Source organism: Thunnus maccoyii, chromosome 1 (assembly GCF_910596095.1).
Source record: "Thunnus maccoyii chromosome 1, fThuMac1.1, whole genome shotgun sequence".
NCBI lineage: Eukaryota > Metazoa > Chordata > Actinopteri > Scombriformes > Scombridae > Thunnus > Thunnus maccoyii.
In genome coordinates this window covers 35,487,270-35,502,536 of record NC_056533.1, presented here as the reverse complement: position 1 = coordinate 35,502,536, position 15,267 = coordinate 35,487,270, and the positions used below count along the sequence as shown (strand labels likewise).

The 15,267-nt window shown below is 40.8% G+C and overlaps 1 protein-coding gene across 1 annotated transcript in view; it reads right to left on the bottom strand.

Annotated features, from left to right (window-relative positions):
• Positions 1-15,267, bottom strand: part of c1qtnf4 (C1q and TNF related 4) — a 37,732-nt gene continuing 22,465 nt past the window's right edge. The window contains exons 2-3 of the mRNA XM_042407934.1: positions 5,197-5,558; positions 1-3,811 (exon numbers count right to left, since the gene is read on the bottom strand). Of these exons, the coding sequence (XP_042263868.1) occupies positions 3,008-3,811; positions 5,197-5,553 (1,161 nt within the window). The 5' untranslated portion in view covers positions 5,554-5,558 and the 3' untranslated portion in view covers positions 1-3,007. The remainder of the gene's footprint in view (positions 3,812-5,196; positions 5,559-15,267) is intronic.

The following is a 15,267-nucleotide window of genomic DNA, read 5'->3' as shown; positions in this document are numbered from 1 at the left end:
TCTTTCTTTTTTAATTTTGTCAAACATTTGTCATTGAAGCATTCATTTTACATGTAAGAAATATTCAAAACATTTCGACATGAGCCAGACTACTGAAACAAGACATGGGTCAAAATGTTTTTTTGATATTATTTTACTTATTATTCCAGAATCGTTTTTACTCTGGTTTGTGCTTCTGGAGCTCAAAATCATAGAAAAGTACAATCTGCTTCTGTTTGATCGAGACAAATCAATAACCGGGAAGTACTTCTAATGACATTTTGATCCATGTCCGCTCGACATCTACAACACAATCTTTCTTCAGAGTTATCAGAAACAAAGAAGCACAGACCAGACACATCCAACAATTTGTCAAATACTGTACAAGATAATTCACGTATCGATAAAAATACACAGTAACAGGCGTCGACGGGGGCCTGTGAAGCTGTTCAGCAATCATCTTTTAATTCATTGTATTTTTTTTTTTTTTTTAGATATATGCATGCATCACACAAGTGCTTCTTGAGTATGTCAGATGAGTTATGCTCGAATCACCTTCACAGACCGATTATACTGAACCGGGTGGGGTCTGTCTGTCTCACAGTAACACTGAAGCAATCACAGGTCCGACCTCTGTGCCGCTGCTCACTTACTGAGGCTGAAATAGAAAAAACCACCATGGGTTAGACTGTGACAAAATACATTATTATCTGAAATGAGGCACACTCGCAGTATAATTTCATACTGTGAAAAAAAAAGAAGAAAATTAGCATTTCATTGTCTAAAGTTTTGTCACTTTCTTAGAAGTCACTGCAGCCGTAAAGGACAGGAAATTATCCATTAGTGAGACCGTGGTGAAGGAGCCGCCTGGTGCGAGTGTGAAGCTGGAGACTCTCTCCACGTTATTAGTTTTCAGAGAAGGTGCGAGGACGTTCCCCCCCCCACCGGTGCCAAAGAGATCACTGTGAGGTCAGAGATTTCTAAAACTCAGCTTTTCACCTCTCTGACTGTACTGTGCTGTACTGTACGGTCATATCTTCAGATTTATCTGGATGTAATCTGATTGGACCATTTTAAATGTGCTTTAACTATAGTGCATCAGTCTGAATGAATGCTGTGCTTTTAAAGAATTATTTACAGACAAGTAGAGTATAATATCACTTTCCACTATCTGTCTGTGATATTTATTTTTAATGAGACTTTCAAGCGTGCATGTCCACGTGTTGGATCATGAAGCAGCTAAGTGATTCCCACAGCTGCTAAATGCTCCACACACACACACACACACACACATGTTAACCAGTCAGACGCTGACTTTGTCTGACGTTTGGTGCTGGGCAGGGAGCTTCTTCACTGACAACAGCAGCCTTTTGTGGCTGTGAGACTGAACTGAAACAGTAAATTGCTGTAAAATTAAAACATAAGGCTGAAAGATGCTAAAACGCTCCGTAAAGCTGAGAGGAGCTGCAGAGTTGAGAGATAATTCTTGGTTAAATTTGTAAATATAAGCAACTCCATTCATATTCCAAATAGCTTTGATAGCTTTGATCAATTGTTAACATGAAATTATTGATTGTTTTGAGGTGGTGGCAAAAATTATAGGTAAACTGGCCCTTTAAAAATGTAGTCGAAATCATTAAAATTGATAACTTTAGAAGCTTGTTTCATATTAAAGTTGTGAAATTGCCTCAGCTTGTTGTTTACATCAAAACTTCACATCTCATACATAAAAAAAAATGCAAATGTTAAGTCAAAGTGAAGTAGAATCACTTGAGATGGTGCCTCTCCAGCAGAGAGGGTGATTTCATAAAGTCAAGGTTCATCACAATTTGAACATCATCATCTTTCTCCCGGCAGTGTGAAATTAAACAGACGTGCTTATTACTGTGGCCTGGGAGAAGCAATTCAATTTTCCCCACAGTGGTTGCCATCTGAAGAAATGAATTAAACGCTGCTAGAATTAGAAATCAAATTATGAGGTCCAGATCCCCGCAGGCCCGGAGGCGGCATGTGGTCAATAGTCTGTATGGGATGGATATGGAGTCTGCACTTTTTTTTTTGTTGTTTTTTTTTGTTACAAAAGTAAGTCAAAGTCGGTTTCGTCCCGTTGTCCTCGGCTCCTGCTGCGGCCGAGTATCGGGGGTGAGAAACGCTCCAGAATGAAGAAAAAAGATTTTGACACAAAACACGCTGTTCATATCATTTTCACATGCCTCTAAAGACATAAAGAAAGCAAGATGACACGTGATACGTACGAGTAGAAACACCGAGTCTTTGACGAGGATAATAATAACAAAATGCACTTAAAGGAATATTTCACTTAAAAATGAAAACTGTGATTATCTCCTCACCTTCATGTCAGTCAAAACTCAAGGAGAGTATGTAGGACTTTCAAACTCTCTTACTACTGCTGTTAATACAGCTACGGCTTAAAAAAAAAGAGCATAAAATGTGCATACACGTTTTTAATCATCATTCCTTCACGCCTGTTAATCAGACTGAATTGCCGTTTTTTTGCTTTAATCAGAGATGTGAGCAGCGATTCGAAGGCTCCTCTGAAGGATATTCGTGGACTTTTGGATCCGTAGTGCAATCATTTAGTTTTTAAAATGTTTTGATCATGGGGCACTGTAAATATGACGCCACAGGAGCGAACTCCCGGCGTATTGAAGGGGTCGTTCTAACTTCAATAAGACATTGCCTGACACAGAGGTGAGCGAGTAATGACCGAGTTTTCATCATTGAGCAAACTATTCAGTTAGTGTTCACATTACTGTCATTCAAGGTCCAAAATTTGAGTGAGATGAAGTCAAATACCGGGGAGCCATTCATTCATTTACACTCAGTCCAAGGTCCCTGTGACTTTGCGAAGGAATTCATATGAAGAGGAAGCGTCAGACGACCACAAAACAACAGTCATTTCCAGTTTTCTCCACTCGGCACAGGAACCGCACAACGCCTTTCACGGACTCTTCCACCTTGCATGAATTCCTCCCACAATGTTCAGTCCTTCGCTCATGTGCTGCAGCTAGGGCTTCTTGTCTGCATTTGATTGGCTGGTGGTGGTGGTAGTGGTAGCGGTAGGTGGGGGGTCTGGGTAAACCAGGAAGCCGGTGAAGGTGATGTACTTGGCGTGGTTGCTGTAAGCCCCGAAGCCATCTCTCTGGTGGGAGTAGAGCCAGACGGTGTCTCCCGGCTTCAGCGACATCATCAAGCTCTGACTCTGCAGAGCTTTCTCGCCCTGGCTGTCGTCGTAGATCATCGCCTGCACCTCCAGGCGGTTCTTCATCAGCTTGACCGACAGCGTCTTCTGGGGCAGTTTGCCCACGTTGAAGGAGAAGTAGTAGGCCCCGGGAACACGGCAGGTGAACACCCCCTCAGTCACGTTAAAGTCTTCTCCGATGTTGACGAACGCCGTGTCGAAGCTGACCGGCTGATGCTGCGGCATGCCCACTTGGTCTACTCCCACGATGCTTTGGGTGCGCCCCACAGAGAAGGCAGATCTCTGGTCATCGTCCTCCTCATCGTCGTCCTCCTCCTCTTCTTCCTCCCTATGTTGCAGCTCCTTCTCCTCTACCGCCGTGTCCCTCATTCCAGGCCCGACGTGCTCCGTGGCCTGGTTACCGTTCAGCTGGGGCTGCTGGGAGTTGTAGGTAGGACGGTGTTGATGGTGGTGCGTCTGGTAGCCGTAGGTGTCGGGATAGACGAGGTAACCGTTGAAGGTGGTGTAGTGTCCGGTGTTGCTGTAGAGCGCATAGCGAGGGTCACCATGGAGACGGAGCCAGACAGTGTCACCGAACTCCAGCTGCAGCATAACGCTCTGGCTCTGCACCTAAAGATGGAAGCAGACTTTATTATCCTGGCTACAGAGTCATATTCTGCTCTGTTTTACATCAAGGCACATAATCCCATCATCTACCTCACGCAGCTCTTCATTCAGGGGAATTCGGTGTGTAATCCCCTCTGCTCTGCTTTCATTCCCCACCCCAACACAAACACACCCTCTGTGATGAGAGCCACATCGCTCTGTGAGACAGCTGGAGAGTTTCGCCATAATAAAACACCTTTTTAAACATTTCCTTAGAGAGTAAAATCCACCCTGAAAGAGAGTTGAGTCGTTATTTGAACCGGAGGCTGACTTGACTGAGAGACCTTTCTAAAATCATACAGTCTGCTTAACTCAACAAGTCTTTGTTTTTAGCCACACTAGCATGGTGGCTCTAGAGGTGACAATGTCAGTCCTTCGTTCCACCACTTTGGTCCAGGACTTTGGTGAAATTTAGTACACGCATTCAGATTCCCCTCAGGATGAATTGTGATAACTTTGGTGCTCCCCTGATCTTTCATCTAGCGCCGTCATCAGGTCAAAATATCACTTTCATACTTACAACCAAATACCTACAAAACCGATGACATTCTCATCAACTTTACTTTGTGTTTAGAGCTAATTAGTGAATGTTAGCATGCTCAAACCAAGATGGTGAACACGGTAAACATTAATTACAGCAGCGGATTAATCCACATTTAGTGCTGCATGATTATTTACAGCAGCTGTGTGTGTGTCTGTGTGTGTTTATGGTAATGAAAGAACATTTCACACACTGCAATGGTGTGACTCATTGATGTTTTTATTCCACTGTGGCTCTGCGGCACAGAGGAATAAGATCTATCTATGCTTTGGGTACACAGAAAATACTTTTAAGTAGGATCAGTTGTTGGTTTTTGTGTTGTCATGGGATTTGTTAACAATACAAATTAAAGGACGGGTTCACAATTTTTAAAAGTCTGTCCTAAAACAACAGTCAGCATGTTTTTCTTGCTGTAATCATTTCCTCCTGTTCATATTGACCATTAGAAGATCCCTTCATAATGTACTTACAATGTAAGTCCCTGTTTTTGTTACTATACTTCCACTACAGCTCAACAGGGAAACTTGATAGCCTCATACAAGCTTCACATCAACTTTTAAATGCATTTTTGCACTAAATGACTGTGTTTGGCCTCCATCACTTACATCTAAACCACACTTGAAGGAGATCTTTTAACAGCCAGCCATGATTACAGCGAGGAAAATCTTTTCACTGCTCACATGGACACCTGACTGTTGTTTTAAGACACACTTGGAAAAAGTGTGAGCCTGATAACTTTAGTCCCACCCACAGATTTTCACAGCAACTTCAGTTCTGCAGATCTTCTCACCCCACAGGGTCCGCCTACCTTCCTCTCCTCGCCGGCGTTCTCCTCGTACACGATGGCCTGCACCTCGTTTCTGTTCTTCATCAGCATCACAGACAGGTCTTTGTGCGGGAACTTTCCCACCGTGAAGGAGAAGTAGTAAGCCCCAGGGATACGGCAACGAAACAAGCCAGCCTTGGGGTCAAAATCACCGCCGATGTTGACGTAAACAGTGTCAAAGGTCACCGTCATCTTGGGTCCGCCTTCCATGCTGTTGGTGCGTGCAACCGAGAAAGCTGAGCGTAACTCCACGTCGTCCAGCAGACGGGCGAATCCCCAGACGCCCCCCGCATGACTCAGGCACAGCAGGCCAATTAGCGCGCTCGCTGGGAGCAGCATCGTATCTGTAGAAAGATGGAAAAGTGAGAAATGTGTTTAATTTCATGTGAAGCTACAGAGGCAGTTTGGAGCTCTGAGCTTTTTGAAATTTTTAGCAACAAGAAAATCTTCCTTCAGATCTTTAAACACTGCAGCTGCGACAAGCGGCAGTATTTTGTTGGAAGAAAGTTTTAAAGTCCCCCTCCAGTCGAAGATGTGTTTTGCTCATTATTGCTTCACTTGAATGTTTGAGCTTCACTGAGCAGAATGATGATAGTGGAAAATTTCCTCTGTGCTTACCGAACATCTGAGTTGAAGGTGTTTAGCTACGAGCATGATTTGTGACATCACAACTAGTTTAGAGCCAATCATGGTCCAGTATCCAGCTTATACAGGTGTGATGTGGAAACTTGAAGCCTCCAGCGCCAGAGAGAATTGACTGCTAGACACAAGATGTCTAGCAAAAAGATGTGAAATGAAAAATATTTGCATATTCACAGATTCTGAATTTTTAATGAAGCAGGAGATGTCATTTTAAGAATTTCCAACAAGGTAATTTAACTTTTCTGTAGAAAACCCCCCCCACATCAGATACAAATTATTATTCAAAGCAGAGTTTTATAAATTATTTTAAATGTGTCTGGAGGGGCTTTTTAACTTTTGAGAAGACACAGCACTGACTGGGAAAATCTGTATTTCTGCCTATTTTTTTTATTTGTTGCAGTTGGTCGCAGCTCCCCTCTCTGTGTCCCTCTTGTTATGGCTAATCTAAAATCTGGCCCAAGCACAGCAGTTGAAAATGAGCTTTTTGGCAAACACTGGCACATTTACAGTGATTTTCCCTGTAAAAATAAATACAGTAAATAAATGGACTGTCTCATTCTGTGTTTTCATTCAACAACTTGTAATACAATGTAAACACCAAGATCAGCCTGAGCTGCTTCAGGACCCTTTGTTCATTTTGTTGCTCATTCATTAGAACTTTTGTAATAATATCTGTAAAACGTCTCATATTTTCAGTCATTTCCACAATATAGAATCTCTGTCTCATCATATCATTTCATGCTTCACTGCTCATATATCAGAATATTTGTCCTCAAGCCAAAGCACAGATTCATGCAAAACAGTTTCTCCAGTTTTTTCTAAGTAGAAACCTCCAGGACTGAAAAATGAAGCCAATGCAGAAGTGCCAAAAACTGCAGTTCTTCAAATGGCCACTTGAGGCTCCAAAACCAAGCCAATCCCTATAGACCTCCATGTTAAAATGCCCAACTTTACAGCAGAAATAAACATGTTTACAGCCTGGTACAAAAAATGGTTTTGGTCTCTATAGCTAATGTCCCCGTTCATGACAACTGTACAAAGGGTGAATATTTATATAACTCACCCATTTAAATTTTATTAAGGCTTAAAGTTATGCATAAAGAAGAGCGTGGCCGCTTTGAGTGACAGGTGAGTGCCATCACAGGGGAGTTGCTACCATGGTGACAACGCTGGTTAGGTAATGTAACTATGGCGTAACCATAGTAGCCATAGACAGCGCTATCTCAGTTCATGACAATTAATTGTAACGTTTTGGTCGTCTAAAAGTCTTTTTCAGCATTCGGTCGTACTAAAAGACCCTCAAGGGAGTCGGATGTTTAGATTTTTTCTCACGAAAACTAGCATTAGCATTATGACAGTTAACCATAGACTGTAAATGCACCATGCTAACCAAGCTAGCAGCTAGCGTTAGGGTCAGCTCCACCCTCTCGTCCAAGTACTTCTGGCTCCAAAAATTCAATGAGCGATGGTCAAAATGCAAACTCGAGCCTTCACAACGAGAGTCCACAAACCGATGGGTGACGTCACAGTGGCTACGTCCGTTATTTTTTACAGTCTATGGGTTTTTTTTTTCCAGCAGATGGTTGGTTTCCTAACTGGAGAATAAACCTCTGTTTGATGGGTATCATTTGAACGTTTTTGATATTAGTGTCAATATGATATCTGAGATCCTTCCTGTGCCAACACCAAACATACTTTTATCGATATCTTACTTTGAAAAAAATAAACATATTTTTCTATAAAACCCTTTATTTTTTTAATGCATTTTAAACTTTTTTCTAATAGTTTGACAGTAGAGACTAATGAAACACTTCTAGCAATCATTCTAAAATGTTAAAAAAAACACACAAGCAATCATATAAGGTCTTTGCCAGCATAAAATTCAGTCTATTTTTTATTTAAATCAGGAACTATCCGATCAAATGAGTACACAAGATTACAAACCTGACCAGCCATTTGGTACCGGCTGTCTCTGGTTGACAGTTTTCAATATTTGTTGCAATAGACATTTGTCTAGGTACCAAAGCAGCATCGAGCCCTAAACATCACACATCACTACCAAAAAAATGCCTCTTCTGAGAGAAATGTGAGGATCAATGTCTTCAAAGCTTCACCTCTCGGGTGAAAACAGTTTTATGAGCACGCGTTAAAATGCTAAAAACCCACACAGACGGAAAATACTCACATGATGGAGCAAACATACATTTGCACATCACAAAAACACGCATAACAGGATTCCTCAATCTGCATAAAGATAAAACACACACACACATACAGTCCCTCTGCTGTGTTTGAGTCATTGAAGCAGATCACTCTGGAGGTATTAATGTGTCTTTCATTAGCGGAGACAAGTGCTCTCGTTGTCCCATTGTCCTCTAATGAGCCAACAGGAAGCAGAAACACACAGGTGGAGCTGTCAGTGCGCTCAAAGCACCCTCAAAACAAAAGGACAGAGCATATCATGTACAGAGCTACCCAGAGGAGTTTATCAACCTACATCGGTATATTATTATGTCCTTTATAAAATATATGAACAGTATATGGAGGTGGAGCTGCTCATAACTCTCTTTAATAAGAAAACAAGGCTGAGAGTCTCGCAGCTCTGTGAGGCTGTGCTTATTCTGTGTTCACATCATATCAGAGTTATTGTAATTATTGAGATTTTGACTTGTAATTTTCATTCACACCGAGCAACAACAACCACAGCCTGAGGCTGAAGCCAATGCAGAAATACCTTTAAGTGCACTGCCACCGACTGACATTAGATGCTCCATCTGACTCCCACTGAACTTCTCTCTAGAAATACTAAGTCATTCATTTTTTTCAACAAGTCATTATGGTCTCAATCGCTTAACTCAGGCCCTCTAATAACTGTGCTGATGGTCATTTTGGGAATTATTGCTCCACAGTGATTTTGTGCAAAAATGCATTTAAAAGTTGATGTGAAGCTTATATGAGGCTTCATCAGTCTGAGTTAGTCATATCAAGTAGATATCTGACACATTTACAGTCTTTTTAGCATCAATTCCCTCTTTGTGTTTCCCTGTTGAGCTGCGGTGGAAGTATAGTAACAAAAAGAGGGACTTTGGCACTAAAAAGACTGTAACGCTGAAAGATATCTAGTTGATTTGACTCATTTGGACGCTGAAGCTTCATATTAGCTTCAGATAAACTTTTAATACATTTTTGCACAGACTTCCATTGTAAGTGCATTATGAAGGGATCTTCTAATGGTCAGTATGAACAGGATGAATGATTACAGCAAGAAAAACATGTTTAAATGTGCATTTAGACACATGACTGTTGTTTTAGGACAGACTTGAAGAATTGTGGACCAGTTCTTTAAATTTGGTAAATTTGTATTAATGCTCCTGCAGGAGTGACTGTCATATATTTCCATACAAGCGTAGTTTTTTTTTTTATTTGAAAAGAATCAGTCTTGTGAATTAACTTTTAAATATCTCCCAGTGTGAAATGGTGGAAGAATATGATGGAGGGTGCGTACAGTATTTAAAAGGATAATAAGAAGGTGATGTTGTTAGTTAGTATTGTAACATATTCCTCCCACATGTTAAAATATTGAAAAACTTACTGCAGTTTTCTATGTCGAAAACAACAATTTGCAGATATTCTGGCACAACTTCAACAACCTCCAGTGTGCATGGAGAAGGAAACAAGTCTGAAGAGGTTAAAAGTCCAGCAACAACTTTATTATTTATCTTAATAAAGTTCTTCTATTGTTGCTGGAGTTGTGACCTCTTAGGAAGTAGGTTGACAGCAACTGGACTGGTTGTTTTAATAATAAAGTCTTCATGACTCATGACATGGCTTTCCATTCAGCTAAGTATCCTTCCTCCCCTCCTCACTCCTTCACCCTCCAGCCTATGACCCAGAAATTGATCACGGTTCACCATCATCAAGGACTTTCCAATCAATTAGATGTCTCTGAGGAGACGAGGAGAACAGAAGCTTTACTGCAGAGGCCTTGAAGTTATTTACTGTTGAAACAAAATGTTCTTGTATGTTTATACTAAATCGACCTCTTTAAATGGAATCTAATTATAGTGGTTAATTGTACTTAAGGCACTGAGGCACAACTGATCGTTTTCGTCTGATAACTCGTCCTGCTGCAGTAGGGGGAGAAATCTGTTCTCCACAACAGAAAAGAAAATGCTGTAGTACCAGCTTCACTGCAGATATTATAATTTTCCTTTATGAGGCACTTTTTTTTCGGTACAGTAGCCCAAAAATTTTAAAAAAGCTACAAAACTGACGTCTCAGCAGTTAAGCTTGTTCATGTAACGGCAGCTTGCACTGAGAAATAGTGTTTGTTTGTCTGTGTAATGGCAGCAGTTTTAACTGGTCATGTTGATAGACTGTACTCCTTGGAGAGCACGATGCTTCAGGTTCAAACAGCAATGAAAGAATAGATCAAACAAACCTCTTCCATAATGAGCACCCATGGGAGTTAAGCAGAGAGAGGAGCAGCAGAGCAGAGGAGAATAGAAAGGAGTAGAGCAGAATTAGTCCGTGCAAGTGTAAAAACTACACTATGCCATGCATTTTTAAAATTGGGCTAATTAGTCAGTTTATTGTGTCCTACAGAGTTTGGAGTTACAGTAATTTGATTCAGATAAGTAGTGAAGTACATGCACTTACCTTTTGAACATGCAGTTGAGTTCATTGTGTTGTCGTGGCTTAAAGGACGAGTTCGCAATGTCTCAAGTCTGTCTGAAAATAACAGTCAGGTCTCCATATGAACAGTGAAAGAGGTTTTAATCATTCCTCCTGTTCATACTGGCTATTAAAAGATCCCCTTCAAATGTGCTTTCAATGTAAATGATGGAGGCCAAAATCCACAGTGTGTCCACAAAGTCATTTAGTGAATGCATTTAAAAGTTGATTTGAAGCTTATATGAGTCTTCAGGAGTCTGAGTTAGTCATATCAAGTGGATATCTGACACATTTACAGTCTTTTTAGCATCTAATTTCCTCTTTGTGTTTCCTCGGACAGCTGCGGTGGAAGTATAGTAACAAAAAGAGAGACTTTGGCACTAAAAAGACTGTAACGCTGAAAGATATCTACTCCATTTGGACGACTGAAGTTTCATATTAGCTTCAACTTTTAAATATTTTTCTGCACAGAAGGACGACTGTGGGTTTTGTCCCTCATCATTTACATTGTAAGTGCATTATGAAGGGATCTTCTAATGGTCAGTATGAACAGGAGGAATGATTACAGCAAGATCAACATGTTTCACTGTTCATTTGGGTTCATTTGGGCTCCTGACTGTTGTTTTAAGACAGACTTGAAACATTGTGAATCTGTCCTTTGAGCTGGCATTTTCAAGAAATAGTTGAAGCCACACCAACACGATAAACTCAACTGCATGTTCAGAAAGTAAGTGCATGTGATTAATCAGATTACTATAACTCCAATCCCACGCTCACGTGCTAAATACACAAATAGTGACACGTTAATCCACCAATAACTGTGAACGCGTCCAAGCACGTGCATCGGTAAAACTCTGTAGTCCGTGTTCTTTCTCCGTTTTTTTTTAGACATTTACTGAAAAACTTTCTCCTTCAAAAGTAGAAGACTAAGAGTTTACAGTCATGCTAGTTTACGGCATGGCTAAAAATGAAACAGTGCTAAACACATCAGTCAATCAGAAGTAGGAGCTGCCTGAAGCTGATATTGGTCCTTATTATGTATTCTACAATGAAACTACGGACCTAGTTATCATTAGTAAATTAAATAATACAAAATATTAATTATTTACAACCATTTACAATTGGTTATAACATTGTGTTTGGGCAAGATAACTGTGTTGTGTTTTGTCTTATATCTAAACTGATGAGCCACTCAGTAAAACCACAGTCTTTTCCACTCAGCAGATTTACTGGAGCCTGCAAGAGTTAATTGCCTTGATGAAAGGTGTTGATGATACTTGTTTCAAGAGGAGAGGATATTATACTTTAATTTATCCCTCACAATGGTGCTACAGTACCTCCTGCTTGCTCTGGCATATTAACCACTAAATTATAGCTCATGTAAACTTAACATAAGCAGCGGGGCTTAATTAAGACGGCCAAATGCCAACGTAAAGACTGTAAAGAAACACAAAAAAGAAAAACAAATAGGAAACAGATGATTGAATTTGACTAATGCCACAGATGATATAATTAATTACATGTTATTATGTTTATTAATTGCATTTTGTGCTGATAATTACTAATCTCCAAACAGCCATTCATCCATCCAGTTTCTCACTGCTTATCTGGGTCAGAGCGACAATCCCCACAGGACGAGGCTGCCAGCCCAGACTCTTTTCCCCTGCAGCTTCCTCCAGCTGCTCCTGGGGGATTTCCCGAGGCTCCGGCAGGCTGGGAGATATCTTACCTCCAGCGTGTCTTCGCTCCGCTCCGGGGTCTCTTCACAGTTAGTCATAGTGTTTAAACTTTTAGACGAAGCGAGTTTGTGACCTTGCTGCAACCTGCAGGATGGTGACACGGTGGATTTAATCAAACTGGAGTGAATCCCTTTGCCTTTTTGTCCCGCTCAGATATTTTTGCACATTTTCATACTAATTGGACCTATTCTCTAGAGTTTATCACGCTTTGTTAACTCAAAAGAATTCAGTCAGAGACACTTGTATCAAGGAACTGACCATTTACGCAAAGATATATCAACCCTCCATCAAACTACTGAACCAAACCAAGACGGCAAACAAGTCGACCACCAAACATCATAATGTAATTACCCTTCACACTACTCATTACTGAAAATAATAATCACATTACAAACGTGTTTATAGCTGTTTAAGGGAGAGAGCGAGAGCTAATCTTTGGCTTTAATGAACATACAGCAACATAAATGTTAGTTACATCAACAGATATACCACAAAGGCGGAGATCGGGGTTGTGGAGGGAGACGCGGCAACAAACAATGTTGGCATGAATGTAATTAGCTGAATAATCAGCGATAGTGTCAGCTTATAATACCAACCTGCATGAATATGATTGGATGTTACTGGCCGCACAGCTGCGAATGAGCCAATGGTTGTGAAGCATATTAGAAACAGCTGATAACAATCAGCCTTACAAGCACGACTAAGTGCTTCATTCACATGCAACATAATCAACATAAGAGGATGAAGTCTAGTCTGTATGCCTCACACGGATCACAACAGCCAAAATAACCAAAACCTTTGTGTAATAAATTATTTTTTACCGGGATGGCGAGAGAGAGAGAGAGAGAGGTGCATGTATTTTCCACCTGAGTCTGCTGAGTCGCTTCAGTGATGCTCATATGGTTCCACTCACCCTTCAGGCTTTTATTTTAATGTACTCCACTTCCATGCATGCTTTTGAAGGTTATAAATGTTGAGATATGCACCAGCTATTCCTTGTTTTTTTTATTTTTTGCATATTTGCTTGTAGCAGCCTGGTTCCTGTAGCATCACTGCTTCCAATGAGTAAGTAAACAACACATGGCTGGTGTTAGCTGTGGCTTGCAATACAAACATTATGGAGTTTGCAGAACACCACTTTATCCAGCACTTCTATGATGTCATCTCCCACGTCACTACACATTTGCATAAAATCGCCATATGACACTGTCATAAGGGCAGCAGTGAGGATTACTGGAACCACGTTGCTTGAGTCACCAGATGCCTCAACCAACTGGCTGTTCTCAGTGTGGGCAAGCAGCAGCTGGACATGGGCGTCCCTGCAGATGAGTCAGCTCCTTACACTCTCATGAAGAATACCAACCAAGCAGAAAAACACTGATTTAGTTGCTTGTATCATGGCGGCTTGTTTTAGCTGCTTTCAGTCACCGCCGAGGGATTAAGACCTTTGCTGAGGGACGTGACAAAGATTTGTCTGTGATTCCAGAGCTTTGTGTTTTGGCTCAGCTCTTTAATCACGATCACAGTCTCAACAAATGTGTTAAATGCTGTAGTCTTTACAGTGGCAGTCAATCTCAGTCCCTTTCATCACCACCTACATTAACTTGAACTCCGTCAGCTTGGCAACTGCTCGCCTCTCACCTGGATGTCACAGAACAACTTTACCAGGAGCGAGCAACAAAAAGATGCAGATTTTCATTCTAAATTATTCACATTTAGCTGCAAACCACTCTAACAGGCCCTTCACACATACAGACAAATACAACAGACTCAAAACTGGGACGGAGACAGGCTGCCAGTCATTGTGAATAGGACAAGGTTGCGAGAACCAACCACGCTTGTTTTTACACCTGCAGAAATGGAAGCACAGAGTTGTTTCCTCTTGACAGCTTGGATGTCATCATTGTATTAAAACTGTTTCAACAACATGGACTGAGAGGTTAAAAAGACAGCAGACTGCTGACAGCAAACTGTACAACCATAAATGAACTACTTCCTTTTACACAGTACAGCGGCTACATCAGAAAACTGTCCAGTCGGAGCATGTAAGGTGCTCAACTTATCTGCACGGGGTGCCCCAGGGCTTTATACTGGGACCTATTCTATTTGCAATGTACAGTTTTTTGCTCCCTCTTGGCCATATTATATGTGGGTGTAGCATTTAATTTCATTGTTAAATTGACAATATGCAGCTAAATTTTCACAGTTAAGTGGTTTACTATGGAAGAACACTGGTATACCATACTGGATAACCATGTATCCTAGAAATGATTTAAATATGCTACCGAACTGTAACAGCAAATGCTTTTGAGAGAAACTAATTGCCATCCTGACTACATATTTTATTAACATAATGAGGAAACATGATTAATGAACATATTTCAGTAACAAAAATAAATAAATTATTAAGAAAAACCTCACAGCTATAGTCATCAGGTTCAGAGAAGGGTGTAGACTCCGCTCATAGCAGCCTTAGGCTCTAAAGCACCTCGGGGGAAGATCTTGACCCTTGGTTAAAAATGTAAAAAGTTAACATAATATTGAACGAAAACCACAGTCTTTCAATTGATTCCAACATGCTTCCAAAGTGCTTTTGTTGCATGAATCTAATCACATACAAGATGCGAAGTGGGCCTCCTGTCTCAGAGACCTGCAGTATATACGAGGTGTACTAGCACTTCCTTCATTAGACAAAACATTGAACATAATCTGGGCAGCAATTACCACCAAGATGGTGTAGCGTATGAATATAATGTCCAGGAGACGAGGTTCTACTGGATGAAACAATAAGAGGGTCTGAACAATTATGACAACAAAGAGAAAAAAGAGGAAAGAAAAAAGTTGAAGAGCAATAGTTGTGGAAATTGTGAGTGAATATTTGTGTAGAAAACCTCTTGAGATGGACTAACTGAACTGATAACTCTGATAATTACTCCATCAGTGGGTTTCAGGACTTTCCATTAGCTGTGTCAATATTAGCTATTTGAAGGACCTTGAG